Consider the following 16,592-nt stretch of genomic DNA (forward strand, 5'->3'; position numbering starts at 1 on the left):
TCCCACATTTTATATTGATGTAATAGTCCTATAATATTTTATGTAAATTTTTACTTGTTATTTTCTATTCATAGTATGGCAATGGTGCAATACTCCATTGCATACTTGCAACATAAATGTTTATTTATTTAACTATTGATAGATATCAGGATTACTTTATTGTATGGTTATTAACAAGATGGTTACCACCTGTGAAATCTAATTCATTATGCATGCATTCTTCTAAGATACACTTGTAGGAATAAGATCGCTGAACAATAGATATTCTACTGTTTCCTCTCCGAACTAATATGCTAAAACCTTAACATGGGTCTCTGGGAAGTAATTAGGTTTGGATGGTTTTTTGAGGGAGAGTCTCCAGGATGCGATTGCTACACTTATAAAGGAAAAACCAAAACTCCATTCTCTGGTTCTATCTCGGTATTGTGTTTGTCTGCCTGGATCTCTGTCCCTGTCTCTGTCTCTGTCTCTGTCTGTCTCTGTCTCTCTCTGTTTCTGTCTCTCTCTGTCTCTGTCTCTCTGTGTCTGTCTGTCTGTCCCTCTCTCTTTCTCTCCCTCCCTTTCTGCCCTCTTCCCCCCATTTCAGCATACAAGGAAAGACTGCCTTTTACTAACAAGGTACACCATACTTGAGCAAACTCCTGTCTCATGCTTCATAACTTCCATGAATATGAAAAATATCTTGTTATTTTTGACCCACCAGATGTCAGGATTTCTGTTAAAACAGTCCTGATTGGGACAACAGTGCGTATTTTCAACAACACTTTTCTCATGAAAAAGTTCCATTTTTCCCCACAAACACTTCTGAATGCGGCACTTTCTTTCCAGATCCTGAGATAGTTTTAAACTTTAATTTTTGCAAATGCCATTTTTACATTGTAAGTTGTTGTTGTTCTTTTGGTCAGTAGGGAGGCTTGAACTGAAGGCCTGGGAGCTGTCTCTGAGTTTTTTTGCTCACGGCTAGCGCTCTACCACTTTGAGCCCCAGCGCCAATTCAGGTTTTCTGGTGGTTATTGGAGATAAGAGTCTCGTGGGGACTTGCCCAGGCTGTCTTTGAACCGTGATCCTCAGATCTCAGCCTCCTGAGTAGCTAGGATGACAGGTGTGAGCCACTGGCTCCTGGCTTATCATTTTAATTTTCTTTTTGCAGTCTGAGGAAATTTTCACAAGTGTGTGGCTCTCGGGCATTTCCTCTCGTTTATTTATATATTTATATTTTTACTTGTCTTGTAAGGTCTTAATAGCAAGGTTATTTTTCTTCAATACTTTGCAGAAACCAACTCTTTCTACAGAGGCCAAATCTCATCTCTCTGACTCTAGGACTCCTGTGGTTTTAAAGACTTTTTGTGTCAATTTTGCTAAGCTTTTTTTAAAAGAAATTTATTTTATCCATATTTTCTAAAGTATGGCATCCTGCTAAAATCTTTTCACTGTTCCCAAAATGTCTTAGGTTGTTCCTTTTTACTCTCACCATAGTCCTTTGTTCCTTCTCTGTTTCTCTCTTAATTAATCTTCCTAGAATCACAACCATTCTACTTAAGTTGTCAATAGAACCTAGTGATCAGCTTCATTGGTACTTGGTCTGTTATGGACTTTTTCATTTGCTTTTGCTGTTTTTATTATTTGCTCATTTAACCCAGTGGAGCTTGTGGGGGAACTCTGTCATGTTATTCAATCTGTGCCTGGTCTTCTGGAGTTTTACTAGATTTTCATATTGTTCATTTCAGAATATTTCCTAATTCCCACTGTGATTCCTTCATTTCCTCCACTAAAGGAGATTTACTAAGTCACAAATCCACTATAGCTTCCAGTTATTTACTAGTTCTTTCTCTTGTTGCATTGAGGTGGGTATTTTGAGATTTATCAGGATGTATGTGATCACCTAATATAATTTATTTTTAACATATTGTATGTATTCCTACAATATTGTTGGGTACAATATCCTTTGTGTATAAATCAGGTCAATTATTCTATGACCTTTCAAATTTTTATGTCCTTATAAATTTTTCTTCTTTTTCCCATCAATTCCCATGTGAGGAATGCTAAAGTCTCTCATAGATCTGTGACCTCATTGACGAGTTGCTCCACATTGAAAATCGTCACACACTTCTTACTAGAAGAACTTTTGTCACTGCAAAGCGATTTTTCTTGTAATCCCTGCCCGTGCTTTATACACTGAGTTCTTCTTTGCTTAGTGGTATTATAATAACGTCTACTTTACTGCGACAGTTTGTGCATGGATACTCCTATTCCATTATCTCACTAGACATCAACTGTAAGTTGTTTTAACGTTGTTCTGTGGATTTCCTTTGAAAACCATCTGCTTGCTTGAGTGCTGGTACTGGGGCTTGAACTCAGGACCTCACACTGCCAGGCGGCATGCGACCATGTGATCCGAATCTGTGGAATAAAATTCATCGGTGTGACTTAAAAATCTGACGTTCAATTAAATCCCCTCTCCTGATCTTTTTGGAGTTGGCTAGCTTTTAGTATTTAATCTTGGAATGTTTATCTCTGTTCTGCTTCTATAACCTCAGCATTCACACAAGCTGTCTGAGCCCATTTGAGTTGGGACAACATGCCATCAGCTTGGTACCTGGCTAACCATGGACCATTGTTTTTTTTGTTGGTTTTTTTTTTTTTTTCGTGTAGTTTTTAGTTCTTGAGGCTGTAGAGTCCAGAACCAGTGTGACAACAGATTTGATGTCAAGTTTGTAGATAATCCCTTCTGCTCTGGTCCTCGTGTGTGTGTGTGTGTGTGTGTGTGTGTGTGTGTGTGTGTGTGTGTGTGTGTGTGTGTGTGTGTAGGCAGGGCCGGCATTTTGTTCCAAAGCGGCCCCTTCACCCATGTTTCACGTGGTTTCTATATTCTTCCTGTACTTCAGTTGGACATTTTCTTTTTACATCCAGCTTTCTTCAAGTGCATCAAATTTCCCGTGGCATGCACCTGACTCGAGTCGTCATGTATCTAGTCACACGTTTATGGTGTGGCTTTCGGGTAGCACATGAATGTCGAATCTGGATGGCATTACCTTCTTCACATTGTTCCTGAGGTTCCTCCAGCCCACAGACATCTTGATAACGCGACCCGAATGGACCTGGAGCTGCACCATCCTGTCGACTGACGTTCATCGAAGCACGCCACACATCCCAGCAGCGATTCCAAGCTTAGTTTGTTTTATTTTCCTTATTCATAGATTGCCAAGGACCTCCTCCCAAAAAAACCACAGAGGTCCTGTCGGGTTCCTGGCCTGAGCAAACCTACCCGGAGGGCAAGCAGGCCGTCTACAAATGCCGGCCGGGGTACCGGACTCTGGGCACGATCCAGATGGTGTGCAGGAGTGGAGAATGGGTGTCTGTGAACCCAAACCGGGTCTGTCGGAGTAAGTGCTCATTGCTCCTTTCTAAACACCATGAAACCGCTCCTTATGAGAATGCTAAGTATTCAGCAGGACACCCTCCGGGCTGAGTGACACCAGCCGTACAAAACACAGCATGGTCACTGGGATCTCACCGCTGCTATTGGGCGGTTACCCTCTCACTCACACCCCTGCCTTCTCGTGGCCGCAGCTCTCCCGTCCCCTCCCTGCCCTCGGGTGGCTTGACTCATTCTGCACGTCGCGATTCTGACCTCCATGCCTGCCTGCAGCCACCCTTTCTCCCTCCAGTCACATCAGTATTTGTAAAGAGAGCGCTCGTTCTACAAATGCATTTTCCTATTTATTTATAAAGTGTATTTACATATCTATCTTTCTATCTCGGTGCCAGTATGAAGGCTGGACTCCGAGTCTTGTGCTCACTTAGCTCTTTCACTCAAGACCCTTGAGCCACACCTCCACGTTCAGCTTTTTGCTTGTTCTTTGGACCTGAGACTTCCCTGCCCTGGCTGGTTTTGAACCATGATCTCCAGAGGCCAGCCTCCAGAGTAGCTAAGATGACAGGTGTTGAGACATTGGTGCGGGGCAATCCTATACAGCGTTTGATTGTAACGCGTGGATCTTTTCAGCAGGAGGAGGACAGTGTTGCCATTTGCAGTGTCCTTGTCCCACCGCCATCCTGTGATGTAGTTGGAACATCCCTGTCCCCAGCTCTGTGTCACCCTCTTGCATGTGGTGTGCTTGTTTCTCCACCTTAGAGAGACCCTGCGGACATCCGGGGGACATGCCCTTTGGCTCCTTCCAGCTCACCGTGGGAAGCGAGTTTGAATTCGGTGCCAGGGTGGTTTACACCTGTGACGAAGGGTATGTACGCAGCGTGAGAAGGTTTGGACTCCAAGCTGTAAACAGCTCTACTGATCTGTATTTTAAGGTGACGTGATGTGTTCCCCTAGTTCTACTTAAAAACAACAGCCCAGCACACATGAAGCATGAAGAATTCAGCAGTGGCCTGGAGGGTCTCACTTGGATGCCATTTTGCCTCCTTCACATTGAGAAATTAAAATGAGTTTAGTTCCCCTGGTCAGTATTCGCCTAGCTCAGCATTCCGACGAAAGGCTTTACCACACTCTGCGAGGTAAAGAGCACAGGAATTCCGCACGGCTGGTGGAAATTATAATACAAGGACACCTACCTCGGAGACCCCTCGTAGAGTGAAGGGCGCATGCACCTTACCTGTGAGTCCAGTGATGGCAGGGGCCTGGTGGGTAAGTGACGAGGTAGACCAAAATGCTTTCCTCCCACAATTGCTCGCTCCTGCATCCCGACCAGCCATGGGGGCTTCGAGGCTGATCTCCCGACTGGACTGCCTCAGTATTCTTCTCCAGACCACAAGTCATTATCATTCTGGAGGCAAAGTTATATAGGGTAAAGCCAGGATAAGGTCGTTCTGATTTTACACTACACCAAGGTAGCTAGGATCAAGAGATTGCAAGTGGAGGCTTATAATTCTTCCCCTGACTACATCTTGACTTGAGACATTAAGACATTAAAATACAATAGCCGAGAGCTGAGGTTGTAGAGTGAGCCCCCATTCCCAAACTCCAACGCTCAACATCTACCTGTATTTCTTGACGTAGTGCTTCATTTCCATTCCCTGTGTTACAAAAGCAGAAGCTTATGACGTGTACCATTGGGATGGTGGCAGAATCAATACAGCCACACGCAAAGTCTTTAGACAAGATCCTGGGATATGGATAAACACTTTATGAAGACTCATGCTTATGAATCTAGCCTCTCATTGCTCACTATCCAAGGGAGAATTTTTTAAACATGCATTTGTTAAAAAAGTCCAACTTTCAAAAGTCCAACTTGCATTACTGCTGACCTCATTACACACATCCAAATAGATTGATTCCCGTTGGGCCTAATTCACTCCATTCTTCATCTGTGAAATCTCTCTTCTTGGAAGTGGCATTATGGCTCAAAGTGGTAGAACCCTAGCCTGAACAAAAGGAGCTCAGGGACAGCACCTCGGTCCTGAGTTCAAGCCCCATTGACTGACCAGAAAAAAGAATAAGAAGAAAAAGAAAAAAAGGAGGGGGGACTTAATTCATTCTGCATAATATTAATCAGAAAAAAAATCTCTCCTTCCAAGAGAGTCTGCTAACTTTCAGGTTTCACCTCTGTCCTGGCAAAAACAAAATACATATACTTCTGTCTTTAATTCTGCCAGTGTCAGGAATTCATATCTAAAACTTAGCGACAAAATCAGCTGCCTACCTTCCTCTGACCCAATTCTCCTTTAATGCCCTTCATCGTGTATAAATTAGGGGCGAATGCTGATACACCCCACTATGAACCTGTCTCAACAATCAGCTTCCACCTCAATTGAACTCTACTAGAGAAATCACTGACAATTATCAACAAAAACAAAAGTCCTCAGATCGTCCAGGATCAGACCTAGTGAATGGTATTTGGAAGCTTGGCTGAGGGGAGGTTTTTGCCTCTCTGAAGAAAGGTGAATCTTTCATCCAGCTGTGGAATGAGGGGATGTTGACTCTGAGAATCTCTCTCTGTTGGAAAGGGTGTATTTGGCTTCACAGGGGAGCTCAGGAACTGCCTGGGTAACCTGTGGTTTCATTTCCTCTGCACGAGGCATGGAGAAAATGCTTCACTTAAAACGGAGAAAATATACTTTTTTTTTTAAGAAAGAAGAACAATCCAAGGAAGATAAAGCATGTTGTGAGGGAGAAAGTTTGTTTCACTTGTGTGATGAGCAGAAGAATCCTTATTTGTAGATGAAGGGGATGAATATCCATGTGGAGATATTTAGTGGCCTTGTAGCCTTTTAAAGAAAGAAGAAAGAAAAGAGAAGGAAAAGGAAAAAGAGGACAAAGAGTAAAGAAGAAATTAAGGAAGGAAGGAAGGAAGGAAAGAATGAAGGAAGGAAGGCAGGAGGGAAGGAGGGAGGAGGGAAGGAAGCAAGGAAGGAAGCAAGGAAGGAAGGAAAGAAGGAAGGAAGGAGGGAAGGAAGGAAGGAGGGAAGGAAGGAAAGAATGAAGGAAGGAAGGCAGGAGGGAAGGAGGGAGGAGGGAAGGAGGGAGGAGGGAAGGAGGGAGGAGGGAAGGAAGCAAGGAAGGAAGGAAGGAAGGAAGGAGGGAAGAAAGGAAGGAACGAATGAATGAACGAATGATGGGTAAAAGGAAGAGAGGAATGGAGGGAGGGTAAAAAGCAGGAAAGGATGGAGGCAAGGGGGAAGAGAAATGAATGAAGAAAGATAAAAGTAGGAAAACATACATTCGTTATTATCTTTCCATGGAGTGGAGCTCCTACATAATACTCAGAATGGCATTGAGTCTAGGACCGCACAGAAACACCGCTGCACAATAGTATCTGACCATTTTGCTACTTGGGTTTCCAGGTATCAGTTGATAGGTGAAACTAATTTCCGTGACTGTGAAGCAGACGGATGGTCCAATGATGTTCCTACATGTGAAAGTAAGTATAAAACCCATTCACAATGATCTTGAAACACCCGAATTACCTAAGATTTTTTTTAATGGTTCACATTAAAATATCCTTGAGGCCTGTGATTAAATATTTCTCATTCAAACTATTTTTATGATTTCTAGTAGAGAACGGAGAACTTGGTCACTTTATCACTGCATTATTTTGTGTCTTAATATACCCAATATGGGTGCTGAAAAGGTAGCTCGGTAGTAGAGTGCTTTAAGTCTAAGGGACGAGGTTCATTCCCCATCACCCTCCTCATTCCCCTAAATCCCATAATCTACCTGGCACCAATATATCCTGATGCATTCAGAAAACCCTTAGTTGGTATGAGGAAAGCTTCTGGCTTCTCAGCACTGGAAATACACACATGGCATCACTTGCCTAAAGCGGATCAGACTTTCTGCTTCGGTAATGAAGGACAGCCCACGCAGGGACACCCAAATACAGGAGCCTCAACTGGAACACAGAACATGACTTAAATGTCTCTCCTGAACTGACCGCCAGCTGTCGGTGAGGAAGCGTCTCCTGTGGTTATCTTTCTACTGAGGAAAAGGTCAGGAATTACTAGAGAGAATTACTGTGGAGAGAAGAGACAGAACGAGAACATGTAGGTTCCGCTTCCTAGGTTTCAAACACCAATTTGAATAACAGGTCTTACTTTGATGGTGCGGGGGAGAAAGTGGGAGAGACAGAGACAGAGAGAGACACAGAGAGAAAGGTGTGCAACTATCTACTTGATTATCCAAAGATTCTTCATCTGTGGAAATAAGAGGAAGATGATTGAGGCAATAGCTCCATCAAACTCACCTCTGCTTGTTTCTTTAGAAAACTGAGACTTTGGGCTACTAAAAAAAAAAAAATCCATTCAATCAATGTTTGGGAGGCAGTTGTGCAGAGAAACAGCTCTAGAATTCCAATTTTAACAGACATCCAGGGTAATTCTATAGTACAATAAAGTTTGAACACCCTAGCTGTGCAAAAACAAAATTTTTTTTAACTAAAATCAAAAGAAGCCCTCGGGCTGGGAAGTTGGCTCAGTGGTAGAGCACTTGCCTTGCATGCCTGTGGCCCTGGGTTCAATTCCTCAGCACCACATAAGCAGAAAGAAAAAAGCCGGAAGTGGCGCTGTGGCTCAAGTGGTAGAGTGCTAGCCTTGAGCTGAAGAGCTGAGGGACAGTGCCCAGGCCCAGAGTTCAGGCTCCATGACCAGACCCCCCCCAAAAAAAGAAGCCCTCAAATTATTTTTGAATGAGATGAAAAGTAAACTATAGATAATTCCTCTATTAAACTATGTATCATAAAATTTCCTTTTACAGATATTATGATACAGTGTCATCTTTTTCTGAAGCACACGTGGAAAGTTTGTACTTTATTATCCCAAGATTCTTATTTCTAAATTCTGGGAGACATCACAAAAACATAACCTAACATCCTAAGGACTAACTTTCTTGGGCCATCCCATACAAAAGAATCAGAGGGACATTTTATTTTGGGGTTGCTGAGTCATTTAGAAGCAGAATCTCTTACAGCCTACCCTGGCTGATGCCCATGTTCTTTAAGTGCCGTGAGAAAGCACTGTGTTTCTTTGCAGCTGTGAAGTGTTTGCCGCTCACAGAGCCCAAGAACGGGAGGATTATCACCAGTGGGATGGAGGTGGACCAGGAGTACTATTTTGGACAAGTGATCCAGTTTGAATGCAACGCGGGCTTCAGAAGAGAGGGTCCCAAGGAGGTCCACTGCGCGGAGGACGGCCGCTGGAGCAGCGAGAAGCCGGCCTGTGTGGGTGAGATTCGGCTGCTCAGGGCTCATGGCGCGCATGTTTAGCTTTTCTTAGGATAATAGATGTTTCAAAGCAAGTGTCAACTCGAAAGAGCACAACGAATTCTAAGTGTTTGTGAAATACGTACTCTTTTAAATTCAAGACTTTTGGGAGGTTTTTTGTTTTTTTGTTTTTGCAAAGGTCATCTTATTTTATCTGGAGAATAGGTAGATAGCTGGGCATCAGTGGCTCGCGCCTGCAATCCTAGCCTCTCAGGAGGCTGAGATCTGAGGATCACAGTTCAAAGCCAGCCTGGGTGGCACAAGTGGTAGAGTGCTAGCCCTGAGCACAAAAACTCAGGGGCAGTACCTGGGCCCTGAATTCAAGCCCTAGGAGAGCAACACGTGTACACACACACACACACACACATGAATAAATATATGATTAATGTTCTCTTATCACTTCTACTTTACAATTGAACAAACCGTGTTATGCAGTTGAATCATTTTCCCTGAATTACTATGACCATAAGGGGTCCAGTGAAAATCAAACCTGAAGTCAGATGCCAGTAGCTCACACATAATCCTAACTCCTCAAGAAGCTAAGAGCTCGAGTATCATAGTTCAAGGCCAGCATGGGCAGAAAATCAGCAAGATAAGATTCTATCTCCAAAATAACCAGCAAAAAGCTAGGCTGGAGGCATGGCTAAAGTGGTATTGCTACAACCCAGCAAGCAAACTAAGCAACTATGAGTCCCTGAGTTCGAGGCCCACTACTGGCCAAAATATAAATAGGTTCCAACCTAGGTCATTACACAATATATTCTCACTATAAGTACACTGAAGTTGGCTCCTGTCAGATGAATTTCAGAATTTCTCTGACACGTTGTAATATTGACCCCAGAATATATTCATCTCCATGATTTTGACAGTGATTGATTAGGCAGGATGATATTATATTTTTGAACATCTCTAGGAAGTGAATCATTTAGTTTTGTTTCATGCTATAAGTTTAACATAAATGAGTCCACTAAATAATTTTCTGTCTTTCTGGAAATCTCTATATTAAACTCCAGGTCAAGATTTCTTTAATGAATGTTTTTGGTTCTGCTATTGCTGACTTACCCATCATGATTGATGGATACATTGGGCTTTTGTACCAAACATTGTGGGCAACTAGTTAGTCTAGCAGGTTATGTTATGTTCTGTTAATTTGAGTAGACATTTCTGTCCTGTTCATTTGTTGACATCTCTCAGTCTGACACTAAAAATACAGAGTTCTCTCATTAAGAATAGGCTAGCATTTTATTCAGTGTAGCAAATTTTGTAGACTTCAGCCATTTATGGAGGCATTTGCAACTCTGCAGCTAGCTTTCTGTAATCCGTGGGATTCTCCTGGAATTGCTGCTGCTTCAGGCAAGTCCTCGGGAAGAAGGGGAGATGGATTTTAAGTGAAGAGGACAAGGGAAGGGGTAAGAACTCATGGGGAGGATAGGCATGGCTGTAGCTTGCAGAGTACACGGCTCCCTGGGGCTGGTCTGCTGCCCCTGATCCCTGGCCAGTGACCTGTCAGAGTAGGACTGAGGACCAGATAGCTTCTGCCCTGAAGGGCTGAATGCACCAGGCTTATGCACTGGGCTCTGCTTCTGTCTGATTTGGGAATCAATTCAGGATTTCAAGCAGGGCAAGAGATGGCCCCTTGGAAGTTCTCTAAGTTATACACTAGGAGAATGGATGAGAAAAAGAGAAGATAATTTGGGAGGAAAGGGAGTTATCATTGTTATAACCCTAGGGAGAAAAAAAAAAAAACATTAGAAAGAAGTCCTGCCAAAGCTGATGGCCAGCTTGTTTTATTGGGTTGGGGCGCTGAAGACACAAACAAAAAACAACTTTACTTTCTTCCTTCCTTCCTTCCCTCCTTTTCTTTCTTTCCTTTTTTCTTTCTTTCTTTCACTAGTACTGAACCCAGGGCCTTAACTATTTTTATTCTACCACAGCGCTCTACCACTAATCAACACCTCCAATTCTAGCTTTTTTGGTGGTTCATCAGAAATAAGAGCCTTTCTACCTGGGCTAGTTTCTAACTGCCATCCTTAGATCTCAGCCTACAAAACGGCTAAGGTTCCAGGCATGAGTCACCTTTGTTGAAGGTGATTGGATGAAACTGTAAATCCCAGCACACTGCTCTGCATTTAATCTCATACACACATCTGATGACTAACCGGCTGCCAATTTATTTTAGGAGGACTGATTTGCCATTAAGCAAAATAAAATTAGAAACAACTTTAATGAGAATTTTAACTTCTTTCCAAAGTGAAAGTTCAGAACCACAGATAAATCATCCATCAGACAGTCAAGTCCAAACCTCTTTTCACCTGGTCAGCTGATTCACCTGAGTGGAAACACCGTTTCTGACTTTATGTAAATATGATTTACCCACAAGCTTCTTAATTCCTAATAAACACTTCAGAATGAATCCCTTGCATTTAGAAATATCCTGCACGTTGCCAGAAATTCAAAATGGATACCCTCTGTCCACGGGGAGAATTTTTAAGGAGAATGAACGATTTCAGTATAAATGTCACCCCGGGTTTGATTACACGGAAAGAGGAGATGCTGTGTGCACGGCATCCGGCTGGAATCCACAGCCCTCCTGTGAAGGTACGTCACCACAGTCCTGCGCTCTGTGTGTGTGTGTGTGTCCTGGGTTAGCAGCCAGAGCCAGAGCTCTAGCACTGAGCTACACACCCCTCCCCAATTATCTCCATTAATATAATCCTTTTAATTCAGCAATTTATTATTGTCAGAACTAGAGGGCCATAATTGTGTAGGGACTCACTATTATTTTTTTTAAAAAAACACACAACAGTGTAGCCCAGCATCTCCAGCGTGCAAGGTTCCTTTTGAGACCATCTGGGATGAATTTTTCACTCGCCACATCTCTGGGGGACAGAGGCAGCCCTGTCACGGGTTTCCGAATGCCCCCGACTCGATAATTCTCCAAACACTGACCCGAGAAGAAAGCTTTAAAAAGAAATTGTATTCCGGTGAGGTGAGAAAACCCGTATTGCGGGGAAGGAAGTGGAGGTTTTCGCTATCAGGCTGCTACCGATGACCAGTCAGCAGCCACTGCAGAACACAGCCGGACTGTGCTGGTGTCCTCGCCATGGGAGCCGGCAGAGCTGGGAGCGAGTTCCAGGTTCCAGCTGGACTCTCTGCCCCACAGGAACACTGTGTGCTGCGCAGCCGCCTCATTTTAACAGGGGAACTCTCACACTATTCTGACCTAGAAGTTATACACAAAGAATTTCAGAAATCATGCTAGAAGAAGGATAGCAATAATAATAATAATGATAATCAAGACTGGTTTCAATAGGCATTCAATCTCTTTCCAATGGGTTAAAGTTTAATGAAATATACTTTATATTAATTAGAGTAATATAGTTTAACCTATAATATGCTAATATGTTAATATAATGTTATATGCAGGTAATAGTGTAAAATAATGTCAATACAATAACACATACTATGTTAATATGATATTTGCATTAACTGGAGTATATTAATAGAGTTTCATGTTGACAAAAGCACTCTTCTTTCTGTACTTCAGCTAATATTTTGCAAATGCACCTTGTTTTCTTGTACTGCAAATATATAGACCTTAGTTTCTTGGCCTGTGTATAATTCAAATTCACCACTATATCTAAATTTATAAGAAGCAGAACAGTCGATAATAAAACAAAACATGAGTAAGATCATCAAGGAGGCGCTAGTTCAGTTGTCTTCCATGTTCACGTTAGAGGTCAAGCCGGAGGCCTGGCTGAAGTGGTAGAGAGGCGCCAAGGGAGCAAGCAGAGCTAGCACAAGGCCAAGAGTTCAAATCTTCCGCTGCCAAAAGAAACAGAGTCATCTTAAGTGAATTACCAGAGCCTTGCCCACTAGATTCCTAAAGGGCAGTCTCCGGCAGGTCATTTGCACTCAGAGTGGCTAAGTGTGTTCAACGAAGTTGCTTGGCTTCTCTGGGCAACAGAGGCTCACACCTAGAGTCCTGGCTACTCAAGAGACTGAGATCCAAAGGACTGTGGTTCTAAAGCAGTCCATGCCTAGACTTTCTAAATCTCCAATTAACCAACAAAACGTTAGACTGGAGGTGTGGCTCCAAGTGGTAGAATACCACAGTAAGCAAGAAATATGAGCAAGAGCACAAGGCCCTGAGTTCGAGCTCTAGTAGTGGCTTAAGGGATCCATCTTGAAGCATATAAAACTCCTTTCACTCATTTTCCTGTCGTTTCGTGCAGTGCTGAGGACCGATCAATGACGGTCATGTCTTCCGTCGTGATATACGTAATCAAGTTTCATGGGCGGCCACTTCTACCTCATTCACGTAGCTTTCTTTTGCAGAAACGACGTGCAAGCCTCCTTACATTCCAAATGGCGTCTACTCACCTCACAGGATTAAACACAGAACTGAAGATGAAGTCAGATACCAATGCAACGATGGATTTTACCCCTCCACCCGGGCAAACGTGGTGAAATGCACCAGCACCGGGTGGGTGCCCGCACCCCGGTGCATCTGTAAGTTCCACTGGTTCTGGAATACTTTTCCTCTGAGTCTGCTTCCTTTCAAGTGTACAGAAGCAGAGATGTAATAAAATAAAAACGAACTCTCTGATGCTGTGTATGTGAAGTAGAGAAGGGGGGGGGCAGCGTTCCTTGCTTTGCGGAATAGCTGACAGTAAGCAGTAACAAGACCGCATGAGCCTGCTTTCCATTGCTGGTCACTCCAAATGAAATGTGTGTCCATAAACATCCGTTTCTCCAATTAAGAAAATGCTCCCAATATCTGAATTGGAAGCACTGGGGAGGAAGATGGCCACTCCATGCTCTGTGGTGCTGGGGATTTGAACTCAGGGCTTCCCAGACAAGGCAAGAACAATACCACTGACCATGCCACCATCCCTCCTAGGTAATACTTTTAGGTTTATACTTAACATATTATTCATTGTGCTACTTACACATTTCTCCCCAAAACAAGACCCTATATATATTCTCTGTACACAGTCCTTGTTAGCTCACAGCTTCTCTAGGCCAGGCATTGGGGGATGGCTTGGGTGAGGCCTGGTGAGATGGAATGCTTGCTTGGAGCTCCGCCCAGGATGCTGACATAGGCTGTTGTGGGCTGAAGTCTCGGCTGGGCTGTGAGATCCGTTTCCAACATGGCTCCTCACAGAGGTCTCGGTGGAGGCCTCCCCCTGGGCTATTTCACGAAGGCTCACTTCTTCAGAGCTGCTGCTCAGAGCCATTCCTTCCACCATGTCTGTTCTTTAGAAGTGAAACATCTTCCCAACCTACAACCCACACTGAATGTATACGCAGGAAAGGAGGGAAAGTAAATTCTGTTAGGAGGGAGGCAAAAACTATGGGCTTTCAAAGTTCTTGAACCTCTTACACTTGAATCAGGATGATCGCATTTCTGTGAGGCATCCATCCCAGCCCTTTGTTGTTTCCATCTGTCTCCATGATTGAATTCCTCTTTATCCACCAGAACATCATAAACACGTCCCCTACTTACATTGGCTCTATAATAAAGGAAAAACTTAATGCTACAATGGATTGTTCAATGGCCTTTAGTTACTCAGCTTTCTGTCTCTGTCCCCAAATGCCTAAAATATGTAGTTTAGGGCATGCCCACAATGCACCTGCACTCCCAGCTACTCAGGAGGCTGAAGCAGAAGGATCACAAGTTTGAGTTGAGCTAAGTCTCATCTCAACACAAAACAATGGCTAAAGGGTTGGGGGTATGACGAGTTAGTAAAGGTGTACCCAGTCATACATACCCACAAAAATACATGAATACTTAAACAAGTGAGTAAATAACTAAATGAGACAGTGGGGAAGTATCTGTTAAAGGAAATAAGATACAAGAAAGTAGACAGAGAAGACTCAGTCTCTAGTGTTTGTTAAACAAAGACATTGAGATCAACATGAATTCCAAACGCGCAATCCACATCACAAGGGTGTACAAACTCTTGAAAAAAGAATCTGGAATCAAACTAGAAAGAAAATGGATGCCTCCACTTCTAAAAATCTTTCATATAATTGTGTACATGTATGGAGGGAAAGGAGAAATTGTGTAAACACATTCCATAATGTTTCTAGATAGAATTATTCTGCATAAGAACAAAGGAATGCTATTCTGGCATAAAAAATACAAAGCATTTCTAAATAATCTCGTGAAAAGAGCACAGTTGAAGAAAATATTATGTGTGCAGAATGCAACACACAATATTGGGTTTCAATATAGACTCAGAATCACTCAGGAAATTATCTGATGCCTCAACTTTTAAAGATATTTTATAGCATTAAAAATACGTCATTTTTTTCTGGGCTTGGAAGGTGGCTCAGTGGTAGAGTGCTTGCCTTGCATGCATGAGGCCCTAGGTTCAATTCCGCAACATCACGTAAGCAGAAAAATCTGAAAGTGGCGCTGTGACTCAAGTGGTAGAGCGCTCGCCTTGAGCTGAAGAGCTGAGGGACAGCGCCCAGGCCCAGGGTTCAGGCCCAACAATCAACAACAACAACAACAAAAAAGTCATTTTCCAATTAAATCTAGAATTACACAGCATCATAATTTTAAACATGTGGAATTAACAAGTGTTCACAGGACCTTTGCATGGTGACCTGCATATATCATTTCAACTTCATTAGCAAACTAACTTCCCTTGGCCTAGAAACTTCCATGCTCTGTGTGTAATTGTGTCGATGATAGGAAATAACTCATGGATGAAAGGATTCGTCTAGGATATGATCTGGTCGATCTACTGAGTTTTTCTTTCTTGTTTTCTATTGCAAGTGAAACCTTGTGACTTTCCAAAAATAAATCATGGCAATCTATATGACAAAGAGCGGTATAAACCATACTTTCCAGTGCCCATAGGATCATCTTTCAATTACTTCTGTGACAGAGGTTTTGTGGCGTCACCATCACACTCCTACTGGAATTCTATTTCTTGCACAGCAGAAGGATGGACACCAGAAGTGCCATGCCTCAGTATGTAAACACCTCTACAATCATGTAATCCTTTCAGGGAGAGCAGAGAGGATGCATATGTATTTAAAAGAAGTCTAACTAGGCATCCATGGCTCACACCCATAATCCTAATTACTCAGAAGGCTGAGAGCTGAGATTCAGGAAAAGTCCATGAGACTTTTTTTCTCCAATTAACCACCAAAAAGCTAGAAGTAAAAATGTGACTCAAGCAGTAGAGCTCCATTCTGGAGGACAATGCCAAGAGAGGATGAGAGGCCCTGAATTCAAGTCTCATCCAGTATTGGAAAATACACCAAACAGTATGCAGGACTTAATTCAGTTGCACAGGCCAGGCATGGTGGTACATGCTCGTAATGAGGACATTGAGACAGGGTGAGTTTGCAAGCAGGCCAGACCACCTAACAAGACCCTGTCTTTAAAACAGGGAAGGGAAAGAAAGAGCAGTGGGAGAAAAAGAATCCATTTTTGTCTTTCATAAGGAAGAATACTTTCATGACTATCCTGTGAAAAATAAAGAAAAAGCTTCACAAGAATACTCCTTTTATCACTGACATATGTTTTAATCAATAGGAGCTAGAGATAAAGAAATTGTATTTGGAGGAAGTGGCGCTGTGGCTCAAGTGGTAGAGCGCTCGCCTTGAGCTGAAGAGCTGAGGGACAGTGCCCAGGCCCTGAGTTCAGGTCCCATGACCGACCCTCCCACCCCCCCCCAAAAAAAAGAAAGAAGAAGTATTTGAAAACAAATATTTGGCAGCACTTTTAGTTTTTCTTTTCTCCCTTTTCTCCTCCTCCTCCTCCTCTTCTTCTTCTTCTTCTTCTTCTTCTTCTTCTTCTTCTTCTTCTTCTTCTTCTTCTTCTTCTTCTTCTTCTTCTTCTTCTGTGTGTGTGTGTGT

General features: G+C 42.9%; 1 protein-coding gene across 1 annotated transcript in view; it reads left to right on the plus strand.

The window, feature by feature from the left end:
- The first annotated feature begins 3,005 nt into the window (after window positions 1-3,005).
- LOC105986399 (complement factor H-like) overlaps window positions 3,006-16,592 on the plus strand; it is a 35,539-nt gene continuing 21,952 nt past the window's right edge. The window contains exons 1-8 of the mRNA XM_013017293.1: window positions 3,006-3,116; window positions 3,173-3,383; window positions 4,136-4,241; window positions 6,799-6,875; window positions 8,482-8,673; window positions 11,139-11,309; window positions 13,050-13,223; window positions 15,502-15,703. Of these exons, the coding sequence (XP_012872747.1) occupies window positions 3,006-3,116; window positions 3,173-3,383; window positions 4,136-4,241; window positions 6,799-6,875; window positions 8,482-8,673; window positions 11,139-11,309; window positions 13,050-13,223; window positions 15,502-15,703 (1,244 nt within the window). The remainder of the gene's footprint in view (window positions 3,117-3,172; window positions 3,384-4,135; window positions 4,242-6,798; window positions 6,876-8,481; window positions 8,674-11,138; window positions 11,310-13,049; window positions 13,224-15,501; window positions 15,704-16,592) is intronic.

Source organism: Dipodomys ordii, unplaced genomic scaffold (assembly GCF_000151885.1).
Source record: "Dipodomys ordii isolate 6190 unplaced genomic scaffold, Dord_2.0 Scaffold35, whole genome shotgun sequence".
In the NCBI taxonomy this organism is placed as follows: domain Eukaryota; kingdom Metazoa; phylum Chordata; class Mammalia; order Rodentia; family Heteromyidae; genus Dipodomys; species Dipodomys ordii.